At 50.8% G+C, this 22207-nt stretch overlaps 8 protein-coding genes across 8 annotated transcripts; 4 read left to right on the top strand and 4 right to left on the bottom strand.

The window, feature by feature from the left end:
• Positions 1–50: 50 nt before the first annotated feature.
• On the bottom strand, positions 51–1673 carry IAR55_006050 (uncharacterized protein; the record flags this gene model as incomplete). Its single annotated transcript, XM_066949137.1, has 7 exons — positions 51–164; positions 372–591; positions 787–948; positions 1110–1239; positions 1318–1394; positions 1484–1602; positions 1665–1673. The coding sequence occupies 7 exons, from the start codon at positions 1671–1673 to the stop codon at positions 51–53; spliced, it is 831 nt and encodes a 276-aa protein (XP_066800145.1).
• Positions 1674–1970: 297 nt separating this feature from the next.
• IAR55_006049 (uncharacterized protein) lies at positions 1971–3039 on the top strand (the record flags this gene model as incomplete). The annotated part of the gene is made up of 5 exons (XM_066949136.1): positions 1971–2006; positions 2204–2288; positions 2359–2417; positions 2507–2773; positions 2878–3039. 5 exons carry the CDS (start codon positions 1971–1973, stop codon positions 3037–3039), a joined length of 609 nt encoding a protein of 202 aa, XP_066800144.1.
• A 376-nt stretch (positions 3040–3415) lies between these two features.
• IAR55_006048 (uncharacterized protein) lies at positions 3416–8568 on the top strand (the record flags this gene model as incomplete). The annotated part of the gene is made up of 14 exons (XM_066949135.1): positions 3416–4441; positions 4529–4722; positions 4778–5617; positions 5673–5788; positions 5853–5989; positions 6050–6122; positions 6186–6644; positions 6737–6927; positions 7080–7268; positions 7339–7659; positions 7755–7897; positions 7967–8036; positions 8088–8144; positions 8212–8568. 14 exons carry the CDS (start codon positions 3416–3418, stop codon positions 8566–8568), a joined length of 4173 nt encoding a protein of 1390 aa, XP_066800143.1.
• A 398-nt stretch (positions 8569–8966) lies between these two features.
• Positions 8967–10058, top strand: IAR55_006047 (ubiquinone biosynthesis protein COQ4, mitochondrial; the record flags this gene model as incomplete). Its single annotated transcript, XM_066949134.1, has 2 exons — positions 8967–9332; positions 9615–10058. The coding sequence occupies 2 exons, from the start codon at positions 8967–8969 to the stop codon at positions 10056–10058; spliced, it is 810 nt and encodes a 269-aa protein (XP_066800142.1).
• Positions 10059–10143: 85 nt separating this feature from the next.
• IAR55_006046 (uncharacterized protein) lies at positions 10144–11835 on the bottom strand (the record flags this gene model as incomplete). Its single annotated transcript, XM_066949133.1, has 6 exons — positions 10144–10173; positions 10239–10424; positions 10514–10711; positions 10804–10881; positions 10952–11089; positions 11317–11835. 6 exons carry the CDS (start codon positions 11833–11835, stop codon positions 10144–10146), a joined length of 1149 nt encoding a protein of 382 aa, XP_066800141.1.
• Positions 11836–12377: 542 nt separating this feature from the next.
• IAR55_006045 (uncharacterized protein) lies at positions 12378–16427 on the bottom strand (the record flags this gene model as incomplete). The annotated part of the gene is made up of 10 exons (XM_066949132.1): positions 12378–13027; positions 13100–13268; positions 13333–13977; positions 14035–14181; positions 14245–14680; positions 14739–15052; positions 15104–15968; positions 16030–16084; positions 16188–16230; positions 16290–16427. The coding sequence occupies 10 exons, from the start codon at positions 16425–16427 to the stop codon at positions 12378–12380; spliced, it is 3462 nt and encodes a 1153-aa protein (XP_066800140.1).
• Positions 16428–17073: 646 nt separating this feature from the next.
• Positions 17074–17590, top strand: IAR55_006044 (mitochondrial 54S ribosomal protein bL36m; the record flags this gene model as incomplete). Its single annotated transcript, XM_066949131.1, has 3 exons — positions 17074–17348; positions 17475–17523; positions 17579–17590. The coding sequence occupies 3 exons, from the start codon at positions 17074–17076 to the stop codon at positions 17588–17590; spliced, it is 336 nt and encodes a 111-aa protein (XP_066800139.1).
• Positions 17591–19104: 1514 nt separating this feature from the next.
• Positions 19105–21873, bottom strand: IAR55_006043 (uncharacterized protein; the record flags this gene model as incomplete). Its single annotated transcript, XM_066949130.1, has 10 exons — positions 19105–19437; positions 19498–19526; positions 19584–19652; positions 19715–19763; positions 19819–19850; positions 19946–20288; positions 20424–20758; positions 20911–21073; positions 21213–21356; positions 21466–21873. 10 exons carry the CDS (start codon positions 21871–21873, stop codon positions 19105–19107), a joined length of 1905 nt encoding a protein of 634 aa, XP_066800138.1.
• Between the last annotated feature and the right edge of the window lie 334 nt (positions 21874–22207).

Here is a 22207-nt window from a genome sequence, read left to right as displayed (position 1 = left end):
AGACCAAGATTGGTACATCGAGGTTATGCATTACATATTCGTCACTAGTATCACTGGGTCTGCGCTCCGTATCCTCTCAGACCCTCGGCGAAGCTCCATTCGGTAGGGGCGGATTTAGAATCGCTGATCGTGATCCCTTCCTCGGTGATAACGGCGACTTGGTACTGTAAGAAGATGAAGAATAAGCGATGTACTCCAATGTATCACTTCGATCTGCCGAGACTCCATCGTTGAGCCACTGAAGCAGATCGCGATCGAAATCACTCATCGCTATGAGAGCATCTCGTGAAGGCAAGCCCTTCACTCCCCATGAATTCTATCACCCCTTACCTCCACGTCGTCGACGCTGTACGCCCGAAAAGCCCACTCACCTTGTTGATACTCCTCGCATCTCTATAGAACAGAACCTTCATGCAATCATCCAACAGTTTCTCCCCTTCCTCCTGTGTCAAGAGCGGGCCCTTCCCATCAATACCGGCTTTAGCCTCGTACGCTTCTCTCAGGAGAGGTTGGGCGAGATGGGCTCCGAACCCTGTCGCGAGAGTAGGGGCGGTGTAAGTTGTTCCGAGGAGGTCTACGAATGCTAAGAAGCTGCAGTCCGATCATAGGATCAGTACGAGTCCTTCGCAGCAAGGTTGAGGAAGGAACGGTAGATTTGCAAGATATGGCGTTGCTCGAATTTCGTTCGCGTAGCCAGCGCTGTGCTTCCAGCATATAGCGAAGATGAACGATACGCAGGAACAGTGAGAGGGAGCGGGAAGACGGGGGACGAGCAGCGACGCTCACCTCTCTTTCTTGTTCTTGTCCCATCCACCGACCAACACAGCATTCCAAACAGGATTCATCTTGCTCCTTCGTCCGTAGAACAGGTTCGCGAGGAGATCATATATGTTGGACGGGGAGAGAGAGGGGTGGGAATCAGTGAGCGAAAGAGCTTCTTCTTGGCGTCTGCAAAGTTTTTATCATCGGTCAGTTTTGCTCTGTACGAGGAAGGGGCCTACGAGATACGACAAGGAATGATCGAGGAGACATAAGAGTGGAGGCCATCCCACAGTAAGAGTGTCGGTGAGAGCGATCGGGGGGAAGTGTGAAACACCATGAGCACTTACAACAACGAGTCAAGCTCTCGCTTCAACCACTGGTAATCTGATAAATCTCCTGCGACACCCAGTAGAGTGTGTTTGCCCAAAGGATGGAGTCGTTGAATATCTCTGAATCGAGCGAGAGACCCATATGAACCTATGCGACAAAACATACACCGAAGGCATCAGCTTGTCGTCATCTTATAAGGGCAAGATGTAGAGAACAGCTGCTCACCTAGATTATCCGCTGCGATCATGACTCCCTTGTCGAACTTGATGCCCAGAACTGATGTACCGGTCACCAGTGGTTGCCTGAAGCAAAGGCGTATTGACATCAGCAGCCGTATCGAGCCATCTCGAAGGGCACGAGCTGATGGCGGGTGTAGATCGCATGCACTCACTGGGTATGTTGAGTCGCCCCGTGAGAGATGGCAGAGTTTCGTTGAGTCTGGGCGAGGGGAAAGGTTGCATGATCGTTGAACGAGGAGTGTGTGGAAGGCTGCTTCCACATGGCGGGGTGCTAATAGTATGGATATCAGCTCAGTCGGGCCTCGAGTATGGGTTCCTTATAGGCTGACTTACTTGTGACATGATGTGTCGTGACGAAGTTGTAGACGGGAATGAGCTGAAGGAGACAGTCATGCCATAGTTCTACTGATTGACGATGATGCTTTCACATTCACGAAGCAGCGACGAGAGGGACGACGCGGGGGCGTCAGTGACGAGTGACGTGGCAATTACCCCGCCCCGTCTTGCCACGTGGTATGTCAGTGATAACGTTGTCGCGTCCCTGGTGTCCCGTCCCCTACAGAGGTGACAGGCTGCAACTGTTAGGCTTTGCTGTATTTGTTCAGTTTGATAGAAGCAGATCACGACTATCAAGACACGATGAGCACACCTCAATTCTTCGAGACGATCACAAAGGTGCGTTCGGCCAGCTCGAATCTCAGATGCTACAGGGCACTTCTGGCGCAGCCACCGTCCAGTCATCCTCCTTATTCAGTTGAGACAAAGACGATACTCGGAACGGTTACATCTTTTGGCTGTGTCATAAGCATCACAGCACTGCATTCCGGCTGGACTTCCTTCTGTACCGCATGCTGATTATCAGCTGTGTGCAGTCTTTCACCGAAGTGACAATTACCGAAGCTGGTGTCGACACTGCTGAGTTCCTCGAAGCAGCCGAGAACCTTGTCAAGATCTTTGGTGGGTGATTCAAATGGACCTTCGTCGTTTATGGGGACAACCAGTTCATCTCCACCTGTCTGATCATTAGGTCTCTTCGGCAACCCCGCCTTCGTCGTTGTGCAGAATGATTTGACCGGAAACATCGCGGTTCGTCGAAATTGCTGTCCATAACACTTCTGAATTGCAGGTAGATTATAAGGCTGACTATCTGTCCGTATCTTCCTCACCTCTCACAGAAAGTCCGTGCCTACCTTGCACACAACCCCGACTCTGCCAAAACCCTCGAATCTCTCCTCGCCAATGAAAAGGCCAATGTCCCGAAAGCCAAGGACCGAGTCGCTACCGACGCTCTTATGTGGTTGTTGCGAGGACTCAACTTCACCGCTCAAGGTCTCAGAGCGAACCTCGATAACCCTGCAGAGGAACTGAGTGCCAGTTTCACAAAGGGTTATGAAGGAAGTTTGAAGAAATATCACGGAATGATGGTCAGACCAGTTTTCTACGTGAGTTTGCTTTTCTATAACCAACGACTTGAATGCCCAATCTTGTACCACTCATTCCAAGAAGCACCAGCTGACCGAAATCATTTGGCTCTCGCCTCATGTAGCTCGCCATGAAGGCCTGTCCTTACCGAGCTACGTTCTACCCCAAACTTGGCGAACCTCAATCTGAAGTTTTGCCCAAACTCGAAGCGTGGTTGAAAGCTTTGGAGGAGATTGTGAAGAAGGAACAGACTGTATTCAAGGCTGGTGGTTATGGCGAGATCTAAGAGTGAAGACCTAGCGCAATATCGAGGACGATCATGGTATTCTTCATTTGTATGCATCAGTTGTGTCCAAGGTATGGTATGAAGTATGGTGAAGAATCGCGATTTGCCACTCTTGGTAACTTTGTGTCTTGTGTGAGACGCGTCAACTCGTAAACAAACCGCGATACATAAACCGACATCTTGATTTTACTTTTGCTCTCCCTCTGCCATCACCTCGAATACATACATACCCACGACCGTCTCGCCACGTCCTCGATTTATACAGTGGAAGGAAAGGGACGACCACCGGTTCGAAGGTCTTCTGGCTTAGCTTCTCCGGGCACCTCGAGGTCTTAGCTAGAATTCCCACGTCGTCTTCCCATTCGCTTCTCACGCCATGTCAGACGAATTCAACCTCCAGGAAGAGCTGCTGTCTCTCTCCGATCCTTCTCTCTATCACATCCCTTCCGAGCTGGACATCTCCTCCCTCAGGTCGTCGTCGATCGATGAGTCCCTCTCTTCGGCCATCGAATCCATAGTCAATGATCCTGAATCTCTCATCCATTCCCAACCGGCGACTTTCGACGTCTTCCGCTCTATCCTCAAACATGCCGACTCTCCCAATATCACCGGAACGCTACTCACCAAACTTCTTGATGTCATTCTTTCAGGACTGAATAATCACTCGAATGCCGTCATGGCTATGGTGGGAGGTCAAGGTTTTAGTACCGGAGAAGTGGACATGGATGCTCCCCTGGTTCATAAACAACCTTTGGAGATGTGGGCGTTCTTGCTACAATGGTTTGTCACTGCTGCAGAGAGAGGAGCGGGTAGATCTTCCGACGAACCGAAAACAACAGCAGCTGGTGGCGGTGGCAAGGGAAAGAAGAAGACCACAGCTTCGAAGAATTCGAGGTCGACTTCGTTCGTCTGGTTCGATCATCTACCTATGGTCCTGGCAACCATGACTAAGACTCTTCGAGTTCCCACCTCTCGAATATGGAGAACCACGTCTGAACGGGAGACTTTCTTGTCATGTTTCGTCAAACCGGCTTACCAGCTTGCGGAGACGGAGCAATATCTCAAGTCGAACGAAATCAAATTAGGTATCTACAAAGTCATCTGTATCGCTGTCAAATTTCACGGACACGCTTTCGGCGCTCAGACAAGCGTCATACAGAATCTCACCTACTTCGAACATCTCTCGGAACCCATGGCAGAACTTTTGGCGATCCTCGAAAAGGAGTTCGATTTTATACAGCTGGGAGAGGAAGTCCTGAGAGATGTCGCAGGCAAGACGTTCGCTCATAACGATGCGAAGGGACCACGAAGTTTCTCCAAATTCTTGGTGAGGTTGGCAGAACTGAGTCCAAGAGTCGTCCAGAAGCAGATGCCTTTGCTTTTGGCTCATCTGGATAGCGAGGTAAGTTTGCTGGTTCCTTCCTCCCCCCCCCCTTTCTCTGAAACCCCCTGGTCCAAAGCGCGACAGCTGACGGTGACCGGGACGTAGGCCCATCCCATGCGTATGGCTATTGTTGAGATCATTGGTATTTTGATCAGGGATATCTCTTCTTCGGATGAGGGTGACGAAGAACAGAAGACCAAGCAGATCAAGCGTTTCTTTGAGTTGTTGATGGAGAGATTCCTGGACCTCAACTCTTGGGTCAGATGTAAGGTCCTGACTACATTGATCAAACTCTGCGAGTAAGTCTGATGCTATCTGTTCGTTGTATCAGTTCCCGATCTGACCTATTTACAGCCTCCCCGCCAAATTCCCAAAACAGCGACACCAAATCACCGAGCTTACTATTCGAACCTTGGAAGACAAAACGTCATCTGCCAGACGATATGCCATCCAACTACTTTGCAAGCTACTGGAAACTCATCCGTTTGGTGCGCTCCACGGAGGTACTCTCAACCTTCAAGAGTGGCAAGATCGATATGACAAAGTAGCAGAAGAGCTGGCGAAGGTTGATGCTCAAGAGTTGGAGAAGGCAAAGAGAGACGTTGGTATGGAAGACGACGAGGAAGAGGAGTCTGTCGAGGATGAAGGGGATGGCAGGAAGGATGAGGAGGAAGAAGACGAAGAGGAGGAGACTGTCGAGGGTGATGAAGGAGGGTCAACCCCTCAGCCGAAGAAGGCCAAGATATCTCTGCGGGATCGCAAACCCCGTCAATCGCAACTCGATATTTCAGGTATTCAGTCTGAGCAGACATCTCTTGATCCCAACCTCATAACAAAGCTTCGTCTGACGAAGAAGTACTACGGCGATGCCCTGAGATTCATCAACCAGATCGAATCTGCTATCCCTACACTTTGTCAACTACTCGTTTCGACCACGAAGACGGAGGTCCTGGAAGCTATGCGATTTTTCCGAGTGGCATACGAATATGACATAGCAAGTGCTGACCAAGGTATCAAGACGATGTTGCATCTTATCTGGACCAAAGATAACAACGCGAATGCAGGTGAGGATGGGATGGATGGGAAGGGAATTCGGGGAAGTTTGATCGAGTGCTACAGAAGTCTCTACTTTGATGTGGTCCCAGATTTGGCACCGAAACAACAGGTGAATCGAATCGCTAAGAACATGATTGAGTGAGTTTTATTTCTCCCGCTTGATCGATCATCATCGCTGATTGGTGCTCTTCAGACGCACATATGGTGCAACACTAGCCGAGTTGACCAGCTTGGAAGAGCTGATACGGACCATGATGATGGATGGTGGTGTTCACAACGATGTCATCAACAAGCTCTGGCAGGTATACAGTTAGTTGACACTATTTTCTCCGAAACTTTAATTCGGATCTTTGCTAACGCCTTCATACTGCAGGTACTGAGCAAGAGATACCCAAACCCCAACGTCAAGGGGCGATCATCATTCTTGGCATGCTAGCTTTAGCTAAGCGAGAAGTTGTCACGGAGAGAGTAGAATCCTTGCTGAAGATAGGACTAGGACCACTCGGAATGGTAAGCGAAAGAACTTTACCATTGATATAAAGCAAGTCATGAAGCTTACAATCTTTCCAGCATGACCTCGTTTTGGCTCGGTATACTTGTATCGCTCTTCAGAGACTCGGCGGTTCTGCTAAAAAAGTCAAAGGTCAGCTCGGTTCTGATTTCGAAAGCGCAATGATCGGTCGTTGAGTCTGTTTTTCCATTCTAGGCTCTTTGAGCGACAAAACCATGCGTCTTCCGATGGACAACCCCATCTTCGTCAAACTGCAAGAGATCATCGAACACTCCCCTCGATCTCCTCACTGGTTCTCAATGGCCGAGCAAGCGATCAACACCATTTATCTCCTGGGTGAACAACCCGATGCACTCTGTTCCGGTATCATCAAGAACCTCACCGCCAAAGTCTTCGACAAACCCTCGGGCTCGGACGGAAGCCCGTCGGTCGAGGCTGAAGACGGCGACGCGGAGCAAGCTGAAGAGGAAGGCAAGGATAGCGAGAAAGCCGATGGCGATGCATCCCTCGAACAGGATGAAAAGAAAGACCAAACAGGCAGTTTCAGACTTGCTCAGTTGGTATTCGTGGTGGGACACGTTTCTATTAAGCACATTGTCTATCTCGAACTTGTCGAGCGAGAGTTCAAGAGACGCAAGGACGAGAATGCCAAACGTGAGTTAGTCAGCTCCATCGTCAATGTTTGTATTAGCGGGCTCCGGCTTCCCAAGTGCAACCGAGCCGTTAAAGTAACGATGTGAAAACAGAGAAAGCTGCGGCCAAATCTGCCGAAAAAGATTCGAATGATCTCGATGCTGTAGCAGGAAATGCGGAAGATGACATCGGCGATCTGATCTCGGGAATCAGAGAGAAAGAGCTGTTGTTTGGGGATAAGAGTCTCTTGGCTGTGTATGGACCCATGATCGCGCATATCTGTGCCAGTCCAAAGAGGTATCGCGTAAGTTGGCCTCCAGTTTCCCCCCCATTCATTGTGATTCCATCTCTGCTTGTGCCCATCCCTGAAGGACGATTGGGTGTCTGGGCAGAAACGCCAAGCCGCCCCGCTTTGACCTGCGGCTGTTTGCTGATATAATGTGATTTTGTATACAGAACCCGTCTCTCCGTCAAGCCGCCGCTCTCAGCTTGACCAAGCTCATGTGTGTCTCCGCACAATTTTGCGAGTCACATTTGCTGTTGCTATTCAAGATACTCGAAACCAGCAGGGATCCTGTGGTTAGAAGTAACATTGTGATCGCCTTGGGAGATATTGCGGTGTGCTTTGGCAGCATGATCGACGATGTAAGTGGCTCATTTCTCTGATGGAGATGAAATTTGAATTGAGCTAACCAGGTGCGCTCGCCGCTTGCAGAATTCTGAGCGTCTTTACCAAGGTCTAGCCGATCCAGATCTTGTCGTCAAAAAGAATACCTTGATGGTATTGACCCATCTGATCTTGAACGGAATGATCAAGGTCAAAGGTCAATTGGGCGAGATGGCCAAATGTCTGGAAGATCCCGATCAACGCATTTCCGACCTGGCGAAGTTGTTCTTCACAGAGTTGTCAACGAAGGACAATGCTCTATATAACAACTTGCAAGACGTCATCAGTCATCTGAGTATTGGTAAACATGCTGTTGACGAGGAGACGTTTGAGCGGACTATGAGGTTCATCTTCACTTTCATCGAAAAGGTGAGTAACGGTTCTCGTCTCACGCTTGTCCATTCGCAAATGCGAGAGACATGTTTGATATCGGAGACGTGACTGACCTTGGACGACACCTATAGGATAAGCAGGCCGAAGCTCTTGTGGAGAAGCTTTGTCAACGATTCCGACTTGCAACCGATGAACGACAATGGCGAGATATCTCTTTTTGTCTGTCTTTGTTGCCATTCAAGTCGGAGAGATCCATGAAGAAGCTCATCGAAGGGTCAGTAAAATTTGCTGGAGAGGGCCGCAGGGCAAGGATCGAAGCTAATTTTTCCATTTCCCTATGCAGCTTACCGTTCTACCAGGATAAGCTGCACGAGGAGACGGTTTTCAAGAGATTCACAGAAATTCTTGCCAAGGTGCGCAAGGCCGCACTTGCTCCGGACAGACACTGATTAGAACCTCTGCAGGCCCGAGCGAACAAAGCGGCTAATAAGCCCGAGACAGAACTCAAAGAGTTTGAAGCGGTACGTGATTCAAGTTATGTATTCTTCGATGACGCTTTGGAACGCTGATTATGTTAACGATTTGTAGATCCTCGCTGAACACCAAGCCAAGGGACTTGAAGACCAGGCGCTCGAAGCGGACGTTCTACGAAAGACCAAAGCGGCAAAACGTCGAGCGGCAAAACGACCGACGCCGTCAACGAAGACCGCCCAAGGGAAGAAGAAGGCAGTGCAAGAGGATGACGACGATGATGACGATGTTGGAGGAAATGTAGAAGAAGATGAGGAGGACGAGGAAGAAGACGTTGCCCCTGTTAGACCGGTCCGGGGGAGGAAGGCACCTGTACCTACGAAGAAGGCGGCGCCTCCACCGGCGAGAAAGGGAAGGAGAAAGGTGGTGGTGCAGAGTGGAAGCGAGGAGGATGACGATGTTGACGACTTTTGAGCGGAGGGGGTTGGTGCGAGTAAGGTCCTCGTGATGTTAGCGGGTTCTGCGGTAGACATCTCTTTGGATTCTCTTCTCTGCGGTGTTGTAGAAGATGGAATGGATTAGCTCATCAGTCACAGAAAGACATTCGCGTGGCGAAACCGCACGTGGTGGACGTTTGTGTTTCCGGAGCGATTCGCGAGCCGAGTTGTGATGTTTCGTGGATGTCTGTAATACGTTTTATTCACTTTGTATGATTGCTGGCTGCAGCAAGCATCACCCCATACGAGACCAGAAGATTCTCATCGGAAACTTTCCTCTGACAGAGACCCATCGGATACACGACTACACCAAGCCTCTGCTCCGACGAGACCAGCTTATTCATTTCACCTCTACTCAATTGCAACTCGTCCAGAATGCGATCATCCTTCCGTTTGCTCACCGCTCCGCAACCGACTCCCAACTATCCCGGCCACATCCCACTCACATTGTCCCAAACCGTTCTCCTGGCCCTCGGATCAGGTATCGTCGGCGTCCTCGACGTGACCCGAGGTGACCTCATCGCCTCTCTATCCGAATCCACAGCAAGTGTCTTCCTCCCCTCCTTACATGCGAAGATGGCATCCCATCCTGAGGGCAGACAAATCATGAGTGATCGACCGAGGATATCGTGGGAGAGTGTGAAGCGGGATAGGTTGGGGGAGATGAGGAGAGGGACGGTGGGGAGAGAGTATTGGGAGTGGTTGAAGGGGGGTGAGGTCACGCCTGATACGAGGGCCGAGGTGAGTCATGTTTCCATGTCGCTTCTGATCTGGATCCGCTTGGTTTGGGTTTGTATTGGCGGTTGTGCGAAGTCGGATTATGGGGTGTGAGTGCGGGTAAGAAGGTGACCTGCAGCTCTGTGCCAGATTGTGTGAGATTCGTGGGGGAAATCAACATTGCTAGACAAAGAATGGGTTTGGACGGACACAACCTTTACAACAATACTGGCCAGATACAGAATCAAGCTCACTTCCCCTGCCCTGCCCCGCCCCGCCCCAACCCATACCCCCTCCACCCGCCAGGTCCAATACATCGATTCACCCACATTGGCCTACACGATGCTCCGCTATCGTCAGACCCACGATCTGTACCACACCCTCTTCTCTCTGCCCCCTACCCTCCCTCACGAGCTCTCGCTCAAAGTCCTCGAATTCACCAACATGTCGCTCCCCGTCGCAGGTCTTTCGTCGACGTTCGGTCCGTTGCGATTGAATCGTCGTGCGACATGGACGAGGGACTGGGTTCCCTGGGCCCTGAGAACGGGGAGAGAGGGGAAGAGTCTGGTCGGGGTTTATTGGGAGAAGAGATGGGAACAAGGGGTAGGTGAGCTGAGGAGAGAGCTGGGGGTCAAGAGGAATGATATGCAGGGAGTGGAGGGGAGATGGGGTGGATATAGAAAGATCAGAGAGTTGGAGAGAGAGCTGAGAAGAAAAGGTGAATGGGTGGATGAACCGGAAGAGTGGTAGAGAAGCCATGTATACATATCGATAAATCCAAGTTATGATCCGGCATGTATAATCAGTCGCTATAATCTGATAACCACTCCCTCGTTCATTGCGCCTTTCTCAAACTGTTGTAGTGCTACACCATCATCCCGGAATTAGCACAATGCAGTGTCTTGCCGTGACTATAGTGACGTGACTCACCTCTCCAAGCCCATACATCCTCTTGTGATAGCTGATCCTGACGACTTTCTCGCCCGCAGCAGCACTTTGCTCTGGTGTCATAGCACCTCCGAACGCATCGTCGCCCCCGCCGTGTGAGACGACTGTAGGAGGACCTCGTTGGAATACGTGGATGGGAACGTCGAACGCTCTTGACAGGGCTTGGATCTAGATCGTTGGGAGGGGATCGTCAGCTGTCCGCCATGGTCGCCAGTGTTGAAGCGTATGAGTCTAGCTGAAAGACGACTTTCACCCACTTCTGGCTCACCACCCCACTCTCCGGTCTCGGCAACAAGCTGACAATACTTCTTGAACCCCTTCTCGGTCATCATCCCATCATCTGTGGCGCCAGCACTGTCTTCCCCGGTGATGGAGGGTAAGAAGGGCATGAATTCGTCAGGATGGGCAAGCATGAACGAAGCTGCCTTGCTTCGGGTAGTCTGGTAGGTCGATGCCTGGACGTGACATGGGAAAACAATCTGTTCAGCTTGATTCTCAAACGGTACGCGGAGTCACAAAGGGTGATGGAGTCACCGCAAAGACGCACCTCGTGAGAAGGGAGAACGCCGATTTGACCCAATTGATCCGCGATAGCAGAATACATACAATGACCATCAGGTGCAATCTGAACACCACGTATTAGCACAGTACCTCTGCCTAGCAGCTCAATGAGCAGAACTTGAACCTCAACTCACCTCGTAGATTTCCCGTCCCATGACTGTACACGCATTTCCAATGACGTGGATCTCCTCTTGTCGTTCTTTCTCGAGGAGGGCAGTCCAGTTGGGATCGCTGGGAGGAGCCGAATTGATGAGTGCTTCTTGTTTTCGGGCCTTTGGGATGTGGAACGTTGAGTAATCAGCGTGCTGTGCAAGTCGCCGGGGACAACCTTCCGCTCGTTCCAACTCTACCAAGTGTTGCGTTGCACAGAGACGACAGGGTTAGGGGTTGAGCAAAAATGGACGAGACAATGCAGAGTATCAATGACACCACCGTAAGGGTGGACGTGAATCGCAAGACATCACCCGTGTTGGGGAGACCGGATCAAGGAACGACTCACCTGTCTCTCCTCGAATTTCTGCCTGGATGATTTCTTCTTCTTTCCACCCGCACCTCCCAGCCCATTCCCATACATACCTCCTCCTGCTCCTCCTGCTGCAGAATCTCCATTCGTGACACCTGCCAAATCTTCCGCAGTCATCCTCGTCGACGGTGTACCATTTTGCAGCGGTGATAATGAAGTCGATGACGGTGTCGGGGAAGGTTTGATATCACTCGCATTACTCTGACCTATCTCTTTCTCCCTCTCATGCATCTGTTCCAAAACCGCGTTCTCGTGTAGGACTTGAGGCGAAACGCTGATCCCACTTCCATCCCCGAAACTGTCCCCCGTCGGATTATTGTTATTGAGGCTGACGACGGGAACGTCCAGTTGCGGTGGTGGAGACATTGGAGTGGAAGGTACAGGGGCCGGGGGTAAGGATGATGATATGGAGGGTGTGGATGTGGAGGTCATGGACGAAGGTGAGGAGCTAGGTGATAAGAGCTTTTTCAGAGCTCGTCTTTTGGATCCAGGCATCGTGAAAGGAAGGTGTGAGAACGTAGATCCGAGGTCTCGGGTGAAGTGAGTCGAGTCCGGTGCGTCCTCTGAATGAGAAGTTGGAATAAACGTTCAATCGTTTATCAAGGGTTGAAGTTCTTGGGGCAGAGTGAGATTTTGGTAGCGACGATGACGAGCTGGATTCTTTCTCAGAGGGTCGTTTGAGTAAAACGTCGAAGCCAAGTACAAAAGGTGTTTGAAACGAAAACATCCATCTTCCACCACTCCACCCATGTCCGCACTTACAACCGCCTCCCAAAACCCGTTCCTCGATGACGGCGCCAAAGGTGGCATTTCGCAAACCTAGCAAGCCGTCATGGTCACCGCCGGCTTCGTCTGCGATATCGGAAAGAACATCGCTCTCTTCATTCCCATCTTAGCAGCACAAGACCTAGTGCATGACGTATCATATCACACCTATTGAACAAGAAATTGGGATAGATATCAAAACAGTAAGACAACGTGATGAGGACCAATAACCAATATCCACAACCTCAATGCCCTTGGGCAGCACTAGCTAGCTACATGACGAATCCGATTCTTTCTGGCAGATCACCCACTGGTATGATCCCACCACCAGGTGGTGTCTGTGCTTTGCGCATTCCTGCCCCTTGCTGCCCATCGCCCATTCCAGTGAATCCCATCATGCTCATCGCAAAGGCGTCCGTGTCCACACCCGGACCTAATAACGGAACATTGTCCATGACACCAAAAGGCGCGACGTCCTTCTCCGCAGACAGGTCCGAGACCGGTTCACCGACAGCTCCGGGATTGAAGAAGAAGCCAGGGAAGAGGCCTGATCCTTCCCATGCAGCGAGATTTGAATCCCCTCTTCCGGTACTCGGGGTCGAAGATGATCGTGAACTAGGCGTGGTCAATGCAGTGGGGTTCGACCCTGAAGAGCCATTTGTTGTCGCTGTAGCAGCCGAAGTCGGTTGTGTAGAGTTCGCCTGATCCCGAGCTGGATTCTGAGGCGAACATCGCGGTTGAGAGGCTGACGGATTCCTCAATTGGCCCGGCACCCCTTCACCTGTCCTTGTGAAGATTCGAGCTTTCTTCAACATGTCGCCATAATGGAGTCCAGAGAACATGTTCGATCCTGACTCCCGAGGAGGGCTAGTGTTGATGATATTGAGCAACGCTTGGGCCAACCAGTACAGTGGGAGTGCATCTGCCAAGTGTCATTATATATCAGTACTTTTCCCTGTCTACACAAGCGGATAATGAAAAGTGAACAGCCTACCTTCGCAGTAATTCAGTGTTTCCTTGGGGAGCGTATCATCGGACTCCTTTGGAGAGTCTGCTCTACTGCCGCCACCGGAGGGACTGATACTGTAAGAGGGTGACCTGCCTTTCGCACCCGTCCGCAGTGGACTTGAGCAAAGCGAGTCAAAATCCCAACCCTCTCGCCACTGAACAAGCTCAGATTGGTTAGCGTAAGCGTTTCAGACTGCCAGAAGCTGTGAAAAGTCTCACCTTCTGCAGACCCAACGCAAATCTTCCTCGGAGACTCTCCCGCGTGATTCGACCCAGATCCGTCCCATCCTGCGCTAACATCTTCTTGTGCGGTCTCAGCCAATTGCAACCGATCCAAAGATCAGTCAAATCTCGCCAATCTCCCCTATCGCGCTTTCCTTCTCCGATGTCGATTACACCTCTCAAAAGAGTGATGATCATTGCCATTCTCGCAAACGGTCCGAAGTCACTCTGATTGAGAAGGTTATAATATTGCGTGTCGGAGCCTTCATGTAGCGTGTCAAAAGCTCCATACGTCGGTAGGAAAAAGATACGTCGCATCGCCTCGTCTAGTGTCATTGGGCGATACTTTTTGACTTCCTTCAGCCAAGCTTCAGCATTGGGAGCCTTCCACAGAGTGTCCGGGGCGGGCAAGGGGATGGAAGACAGCTCGCACGACGATAGGATGCAAGGAATATTGGACTCGACGGCAGAGATGATGTCCAGTTGATAGACGAGATAGGCGGTCCGACGACGTGTCTCAGACTGGATCCATTGTCGCCAACAGCGGTCCAAGTCATTCGGAGTGAATGGCACGATGGGTGTCGGGATGGTCAGCTCGAAGTGGTCCGCTTCAGGGGTGAAGAAGCCAATTTGACGCGTAATCTGTTGAGGAAACAGGTGAGTGAAGTTTTCTCAAGTTGCAGTGCAAGGAGAGCTTACATTTGCGATGGTGCCCATGTACATGTTCGCAGTCAATCGTTCGCTGTCGCTCGAACTGAGGAAATTCGGAGCATGGTACAGGATCAAAGCCTGCAGGAGAGCCACGTTGTATTCGGTCATTAAGACACCTTTTGCCAAGGAAAATGACTGTCGTCAAGGGCATGGGTCAGTTGGAAGCTGTCGGACGGACCTGCACACGCAGCGACGTACCTTGACAAGCATGTTGGTCTTTTCGCTCCGAACTATGGTCCCACTATGCCATCCCAACACCCGCTTCGAGTCTTCCACTCTGGTGCACGTGGGGTCGCTTTCCCAATTTTGATGATAAAGACTTTCCCAGCTTTGATCTGGGACAACAGGTCCATCCAAAGTGTCCGCTTGAGGATGACCATATTCTGTATGACTTGTCCAGACAATGTCATCAGAACTGGTGATGTTCTTATTCGTTTTGATCCCTCCAACAGTGCAGATCGCGAAAGCGAGACACGCGGCAGTGTCGATCAATTTAAACGTTGGCATGTGCACGAAAGAAAAGTGGTTGAGAACGGTATGGAAAGTGCGACACGCCATGGTCGACAACGTTCGAAGAGGGGGAAGAGCCCAGTGAGGGATCTGGTACACCCCCGCAAACCTTTCCGCTGGAAGGCTACCAAAATTGATCGTTTAGCTCCTAGGCCAGAGGCAGAAGGAAATGAACAACTCACTAGAACCGACTGTTTCTGTCAACCTCGCGTCCTGCTCTTTGTATCACTGCTGAGTGGTCTACTCGCAAAAGTGGTCTCTCAGGGTTGGGGTTTGTGAGAGTCTGAGGCGTGTCCATCATGGCCAATTGCTCAAGTATATTCATGATGTTTGGTGCCCCTGAGCGCTGTGTGTTGTCATTGTCGTTTGAGGTTGCATTGTTCAGCAGTGCATGCGGGGTTGCGTGGCCGTTCCCTGTGGCTGAGGGGGAAAAGAGGGAGGAGATGAGAAACGGTGAGAGTGGACCGGGAGGGACACTCCCAGCAAAGAGTTGTTGCTACAATCAACATGTTAACACATGGCATGCCAGCTTAATGACTAAACTCACCCATGAAGTGGCATTGGCGTTAGACACAGTTGTATCTTTATTAGTCGACACTCCCTCGCTGCCCGTTCCGGACAACCAGCTCATCGTGTTCAGAAAATTCTCCGCCAAAGGTCCAGACCCAGCGAGTGTCGGGTCTATAGGAAGTTCGGCATGTGTCGAGTCGCCATTGGGGGCGACCTCGACGATCGCTCCGTCTTTCGATGATTGAGCCGCAGTGTTCGAACTCATGCTTCCATTTCGAGTAGCAGCTGCTTCTTGTTCGCGGTTGGCAGCGACTGCAGCTTCCATCATCATGTTGATGGTCGGATTACTTGCCCACTCCGGAAGATCACGGTTTGGGTCATTATTCTCGCCGGAAGGAACTCCGCCGGGATATGCCATTGACAGCAGGACCGAAGCGTCTTCGAGGTGATTTGGATCATTCAGACTGTGAAATTGTGAATTCTGCTGGAACATGGGGAGTAGGTGAGGAGTGTAATTCGGGTTGTCTGACGTTGACGAGCTTGAACCGTAAAAGTTGTTCTCGGCGGAATAGACACCGCCGTTTCCCATACCATTGTGTCTCCCGAAACGACTGCTTTCGGGATATCGGTCGTCATCATCGTCGTCAAAGTCATCCTCAAGGGAGGGGTCAATTCGAGGATCGTTTCGAGGACGGGAAGAGTCGTGTTCATCGTCGCCACTACTCTGTCGAGGGTGTTTGCGACTTCGTTGTTGCGAAGGCGACGCGTCTCTTGCATCAGTACGGGAAGAAGATATAGGAACACCGGGATAGTTTCGGTGTGGTGCCGGGGGCGAATGGGAGTTCCTGTCATTTGGAGGAGGAGTGGGGTGGCATCGACGACGATGACGAAGTAGGACGTCGCTGAGATGGCAGATGCTTTGTCAGCAGAGGTACAAAGGAAGGGTATGGTCGCTTGACTCACCTTCGAGCGAATGCTTTGGTACAGTCTTTGCACTGGAAAGGCCTATCGTCCTTGTCTGCAAGCCAAGGAAGACAGGTCAGCTTTCAATGATGAACGAAATAGAGCTATAGCCGTGACAAGTGTACAAGGAACGCGACGAATTAGGACATTATACGCACGTTTACGTTGGTGTCGTTTCAAATACTCCATTCTACTATAGAGCTGGCACATAAACGAGTTTCAGCTATGGTCTTCGCCCTTCCACTGACAACCGCACTCACCTGTCCACATCCGGGAAAGGGACAGCCGAACGACTCCTTCTCTTTTCCCTCTTTACCTCTCCCGCTCCTCCCTTCATTGGGTGTGCCGACGATGACACCGAGGGCATCTCCGACGCCGCTCTGCCTCCTTGCAGGCATTGTATCTATGTGTTTCTCTTCCTTCCTTCGGAGACGTCTGAGCGACCTGGAGAGGTCGAGCAAAGATCGAATGTATGCGGTGGAGGTGGATGTTTCGCTTCGAGAGACGGGGTGAAAGCGAGTGGTGGAGGTGGAGGGGGGAAGCTATTGATTTCGTTCAAGTCTTTGGTGAATTACGAATCTCGATCGAGACTTGACGTTGACTTGAGAGTGTTGTGAGAGACGCGCGACTCGATCGAGCAGCTGGAAGGGATCAGATATGATGATTGTTCGCTGTGATGTGATGTGACCTTGTACCTACGACTGAAGATGGACGACGGTGAAGAGGAGAGGCGAGAAGAGTGAACTGGTTGAGTGGAGGCTGAAGAAGGTGGAGGACGAACGGGAGGAGGAGGAAAAAAACGGGGGAAAAGGTAGAAGAAGCACATTTCAACCCGTCTGGGAAAAACACAGCACAAGGGGGACACTTTTCAGATTCAGGGTCCAATGAGGCTGAGTCATAACCCCGAATTACCGAACGTGGCATCTCTCGCTCTAGTAAGGTAGTCAGTTAAACCTCGAGACTGGTCGTTATGGAAGTTACAACATCATAGCACTTGTACCTTCGCAATAATTCACAACAACCATCAACAGCACCATCCACAGCATGTTCCAAGCTCTGATACGACGACTGCCGAGGGTCTTCTCCACATCTCCCCTGGCTGGTCCATCAACACCCCGATACTGCTCATCATGTCCTCCTCGTTCACCCTCGTCCACATCGGTCTTCTCAAGACCATCCATCGCTCGACAACTGCTGTCACAACTCTCACGACCACGTCTCGCACCTCGATCAACGCAACCGATGGCTATGCAAGTGAGGGGAATGAAAGTGAGGAGCAGTGTGAAGAGGTTCTGTGATGGTTGCTCGGTCGTCAGACGGTGAGTTCTTCCTCTATCTCCGGGCTCGCGAATGGGGTCAGATGGGGTCAGATGGGGTCTGCGGGGTTCATTCACATACGTTATGCTCGGAACAAACGTGGACTGATGCCCGAGTGGACAACTTAGGAAAGGGAGAATATATGTCATCTGCTCCAAGAACCCGAAACATAAGCAGGTGAGTACGAATGCACGACTCTTGAATTTCTGATCCCAGGCTGACATCTCATCAGCGACAAGGATGAGAGGGGTAGATGATCACATGTACTTCCTCTTTCTGCGTCATGATCTACAAATAATCGCGATTGGCGGGTTTGCTAAACATTCGCTTCTCTCCTTCTGGGACCCCATGGTTTCCTCTACTGCTACTTTTCATGTCTGGCGGGTCCTTGTCGAAATACGCCTTGTCCTGCACGCACACAACTCTCCAGAGTCTTTAAAACTCCTCGCCAACATGTTGAGATAGGGAATGTCCCACGGCCGTGACTTGGCTCGAAAGCGAGGAAACAACAACTGCGCTCGGGGCGATCGCATGATCCGTAAAGAGCACGTTCAAGTGTATGGGTCACCACATCACCTGCGCAGAGCCACAAGCTCACTCGTAAACCGCAGTGACAAATGCGTAATTCTCAACGGACCTTATCTATGTTATCATCCACAGTCTCGCCCTCCGCCGTTCTCCTGTGTCTACGAGCCGTGACAGTCTTGATCTAACGAGCTACCAGCTCCTGAGTGGCCCGCTTGTGTGGAAGACATTTGCTGATTGCTCTCGCTCGCGTATCAACTGGTGATTACTGGGGTGGGCGACAATCGGAGGTTGACGTCGACGTCATACTGAAACGTCTCTGGTTCCACGTCCGAAGTCGTCTTCTCACTGCGCCAGATCGGTCTTCCCCAAGTTAACCCTCCTCCCTGTTCAGAGCCTTCCACGGATTGCTGCTTGTCCCAATCTCTCTCGGTGACTTTCTCCGCCTCGGACCTGGTCTTGAAAGGCTTTCCAAAAAAAGCTCACAACTTCGATATTGATTTCCTCCGATGTCTCGATCCCAAACTTCTTTTCGTCCCATCCGTCTGGAGTGCTCTCAACACCGACATGTCCACCATGCTTCCGCCGTGTATGACGAATGGTCTGTGCCAAAGATCTGTTCTTCCTCCCTCAACGGGGGAAAATCGCGAGGAAAATTCTCTAGCGTCCTTTTCTCCTCAAACCATAGTCATAAAGGAAATTCGGTTTCATGTGGATGGGCTTCTACAGAGGGTTTGCCATCAGGTGACTCGGACTCTGTGACTCAAGGAAAGAAAACCTTTTTCCGTTGACAGTTCTTGACCATCCCTCGATAAAGATGTCTTACTTGTTTAGTTACCGTACCTTTACATCCTTTCTCCCCTCTGCCGCGATCGAGGCGATGTCTTGTCAAGGAGTCGTTTCTTGCCAATTAACCAAAACGAAGTCGTCAGACTTCACTACGCTATGTGTTTCAGTTGATCCTGCTGTGCTCAGAAGCTCTCATCCATGATAGGTAAGGGACGGCGGCTTGTCTTCTCGCCGTTGCTTGTGTGACACTCTTCACGACCGTCACTTCGTGTAGCTTACAGTCATTCGAGCGAAAACAACATAGTGTCAACAGGCTGGCGAGTTCAGTATCACAGGAGGTACCTTAACTGCTTTCCTTTTCACGACTATCCATTACAAGATCCCGATGACTTAATACAACATAATGGCCCGTCTATAACATGCTTTAGCCAACTGCGCTACCATCTACGTCTTCTGCTTCTTAAAGAACCCATCTAGACTCTCGTTTCCATTCCTCTTCCTCCTTTTCTCCCTCCGTTCCTCTCCCCTCTCTTCTCCCGACTTCTCCTTCGACGCCCCTCCTTCCTCATGTAAAGCCTTCAATCTCGGTTCAGCACTTCCGTCCAACACTTCGGGAGCATCGCCGTGCAGTGCTAGTGTGTAGGCGTTCTTGATTCGTGCGATGCATAGATCTTTGCAGGCTTGTTCGTCGAGCATCGGAAGAGGATAATCGGTACCGATTATACAATTTGCTTTTTCCTGGACAGCTTGAGGAGCGAGATGAGGTGCGTAGATGTACTTCAGATGAACAAAAACCTCAGCACACATTCGGAATGAGAAGGTGACAGTGTGGCCCACCTTGTCTGGAAAATCTTTCAGCTCGGGACCTATCACAAAATAATTAGTCTCTCGTACCCCACCCTGGTGAAAGTCCCTACACTCACAGTACTTGCGCACCAGAGCACCAGTCTTGTCGGTTCTCTGCGGCCACGAGACGAGCCCATATACGCGGACTAGCCAATGCCGTCATTCAGTAAGGTTCGGAGGATGACTGAACCATCAGAATATCACTCACAATACTGCGAGAAGAAAGCCGAGCAGCTGAGCCACATCCAGTTGCCAGGCTGACAGTCATATTCTCCATTAGCTCGAGCCTACAAGCAAGACTGAAGGACTTACATTTGAAGCTGGATCCCAATCTATTAGCCATTCTGAGTAAGGACAGGCCTGATCAGCGATTCTTAGTCCAAAGGGTCGCAGTGTAGTCTTTCAAGCACCTGACGTGCTGACTGGAACGGCCACTCACCATCAAAGACCTCCATCCCCCTCTCCCATGATATATAGCATTGTCCTCTTGTCAGAAAACATGCAACGCTATGTCGCGCCAAATGATGTATCCATCCTTCCGACTTCAGCTGTCTCATACACGCATCAATCCATGGGAATCCCGTTTTCCCTTCCCGCCACGCCTCGAACCTCTCTTCGGCTTCTTCGTTATCGGATCGAGGCCTTGGGGAGATTTCGTGGCCCGTCGAGTCGTACTGATTCGACAAGGCCCAATCGATATATCGACAAACGTGATTGCCTCGTATTCGCTCGAAATGCGGAGTACAAGCTTCGGCACAGGCGTACATGTCTCTGAACTCGAGCTGAAGGGTACGTCAGCCAAGCTCGGGTCAACCCGTACGAGTCGTCTCCCACTCCCGGGTATCTGCCCCGTCCAGAAGAGGGCTTGTACGACCAGATCCTCGACCAGATGGGAGAATCAATGGACGTTCGCTCACCTGACCAAACATGTTCTCAGGCTCTTTCGTTTCCCCTTTCCCACCTTTCTTTCTCCAAGCCTCTATCACCCTCTGACATCCCCACCATATCTCCCTCACGCCGACACATCCAAACTTTATATACGGACTGAGCAAAGTGGTACTCGGTTCCAACGATGTCGGCTCACTGTGAGGTTTCGAGAATGTAGCGACTGCTGTAGGGTTGGAAAGGAAGAGATCGAGACGCAAATGCGCTTCGATGGTCCCTCCTCTGATGGTGGTGGTAGCTGGTGGGAAACCGAGCTGGGCCATTGTGGGCACAGAGAACGGGTCTTCTAAGGGTCCGGAGAGGCGTTCTGCATGGCAGGGTTTATATCCAAATCAGTCTGACAGGCTCATTTGAAATGAGATGAATGGAAGGTCAGGACAAGGCTTTGGTTGGGTATTGCCTCGCTTTGTTTGGTCGAATGGAGTGAAGGTGGAAATGAGGGTATGAGACGATCCTCACCAAAACAAGTATCCTGACCGGTCCGTATATGCGCATTCAGGTCCTCGCCTTCATAACTGCCCCAAGCTTCCCCATCATCCACCCCAAGCGATTTGCTTCCAGGATCTGGTATTCGCTCTGGCGGTTGTCCTGGCTCGGCGATTGGACCCATCTTCTTCGTGATCTGATGACCCGACATGGGATTAGCATGTCATACTCTCCCAACTGCTAGCCGGCGATCATTTACGACCTCGATGAAGGTACCTCGCCGATGGGAGGAAAGGTACTGGGCAGTTGTGGAATGACACAAGCTGACAACTCACACCCTGCCATTGATGTAATGTCATTGTCGGTTTCCCACCGTTCGCTTTGCCTACTTCATCGGGATCATAAAGATGTCTCCCCGGCATGTCAATGACTTGAACTCCGCATTCTTGTGCCAGATCCTTGATTCTCTGATCTCTGACCTATGTCAGAGAACAAGTTTCATGCATCAGCCGAGAAGATGAACTTTGATCATGACATTGACCTAACGCTGAATCGGGGTGTCTTTCGGTTGAAGGACACCTCACTCACCTTCGAATAAGCATTACTATCCTTCTCCCAGACGATATGCGTTACACCCCACTCCTTCCAAGCCCTCTTCAACACCAACTCCGGTCTACCCCTCAAAACCCAAAGTTTCTGATCCCCATTCGATCTCTTATACTCCCCGCTGATCGTCTCCATACTTTCCAGGAGGAAATTCCACCGATTCAACCCTACTCTATGTCTGTACACGTATTCTGGGTCGAAACACCATACCGGCCAGAATGACTCGATGTTCGGTATTGATAGAGCGGTGGTTAGAGCGGGTGAATCTGTCAGACGAAGATCGGTTCGATGCCAGTATATTACTCGGGCAGGTGCGGGTTGACTGTCCATCAGGCTGGGTTTGGATTCCTGTTTGATATGTTCTTGTTTGACTGTTCGTCTCGGTGCCATCTTTGAGTGTATATTATGAGGATAGTAACGGAAGTATGCAACAACAACGACAACAACAACGACAACAACAACAACAACAACAACGATAGCAACAACGACAAAGCGATTGATTGCCTTTGGTAATGTTTGTCGATCGTCGTACCTTGATTGAGATCGACCTTTCCACAAGGTGAACAGCCTCCACCAGGAGCCCCATGCCAGACTTGATCAATTCATCAAAAGCGATCATTCCAACTTCACAGCTACCTGCATCGCTCAATCTATCTTACAGCGCCAACCCTACTCGTACGCCACCGCATTACCTGCTCATTCACGTATAACCTTCAATTTCATT

The sequence above is a fragment of the Kwoniella newhampshirensis genome, chromosome 13 (genome assembly GCF_039105145.1).
Source record: "Kwoniella newhampshirensis strain CBS 13917 chromosome 13, whole genome shotgun sequence".
NCBI lineage: Eukaryota > Fungi > Basidiomycota > Tremellomycetes > Tremellales > Cryptococcaceae > Kwoniella > Kwoniella newhampshirensis.
Note: the sequence above shows the minus strand (reverse complement) of the source record. Positions and strands in the feature narration are given on the sequence as shown.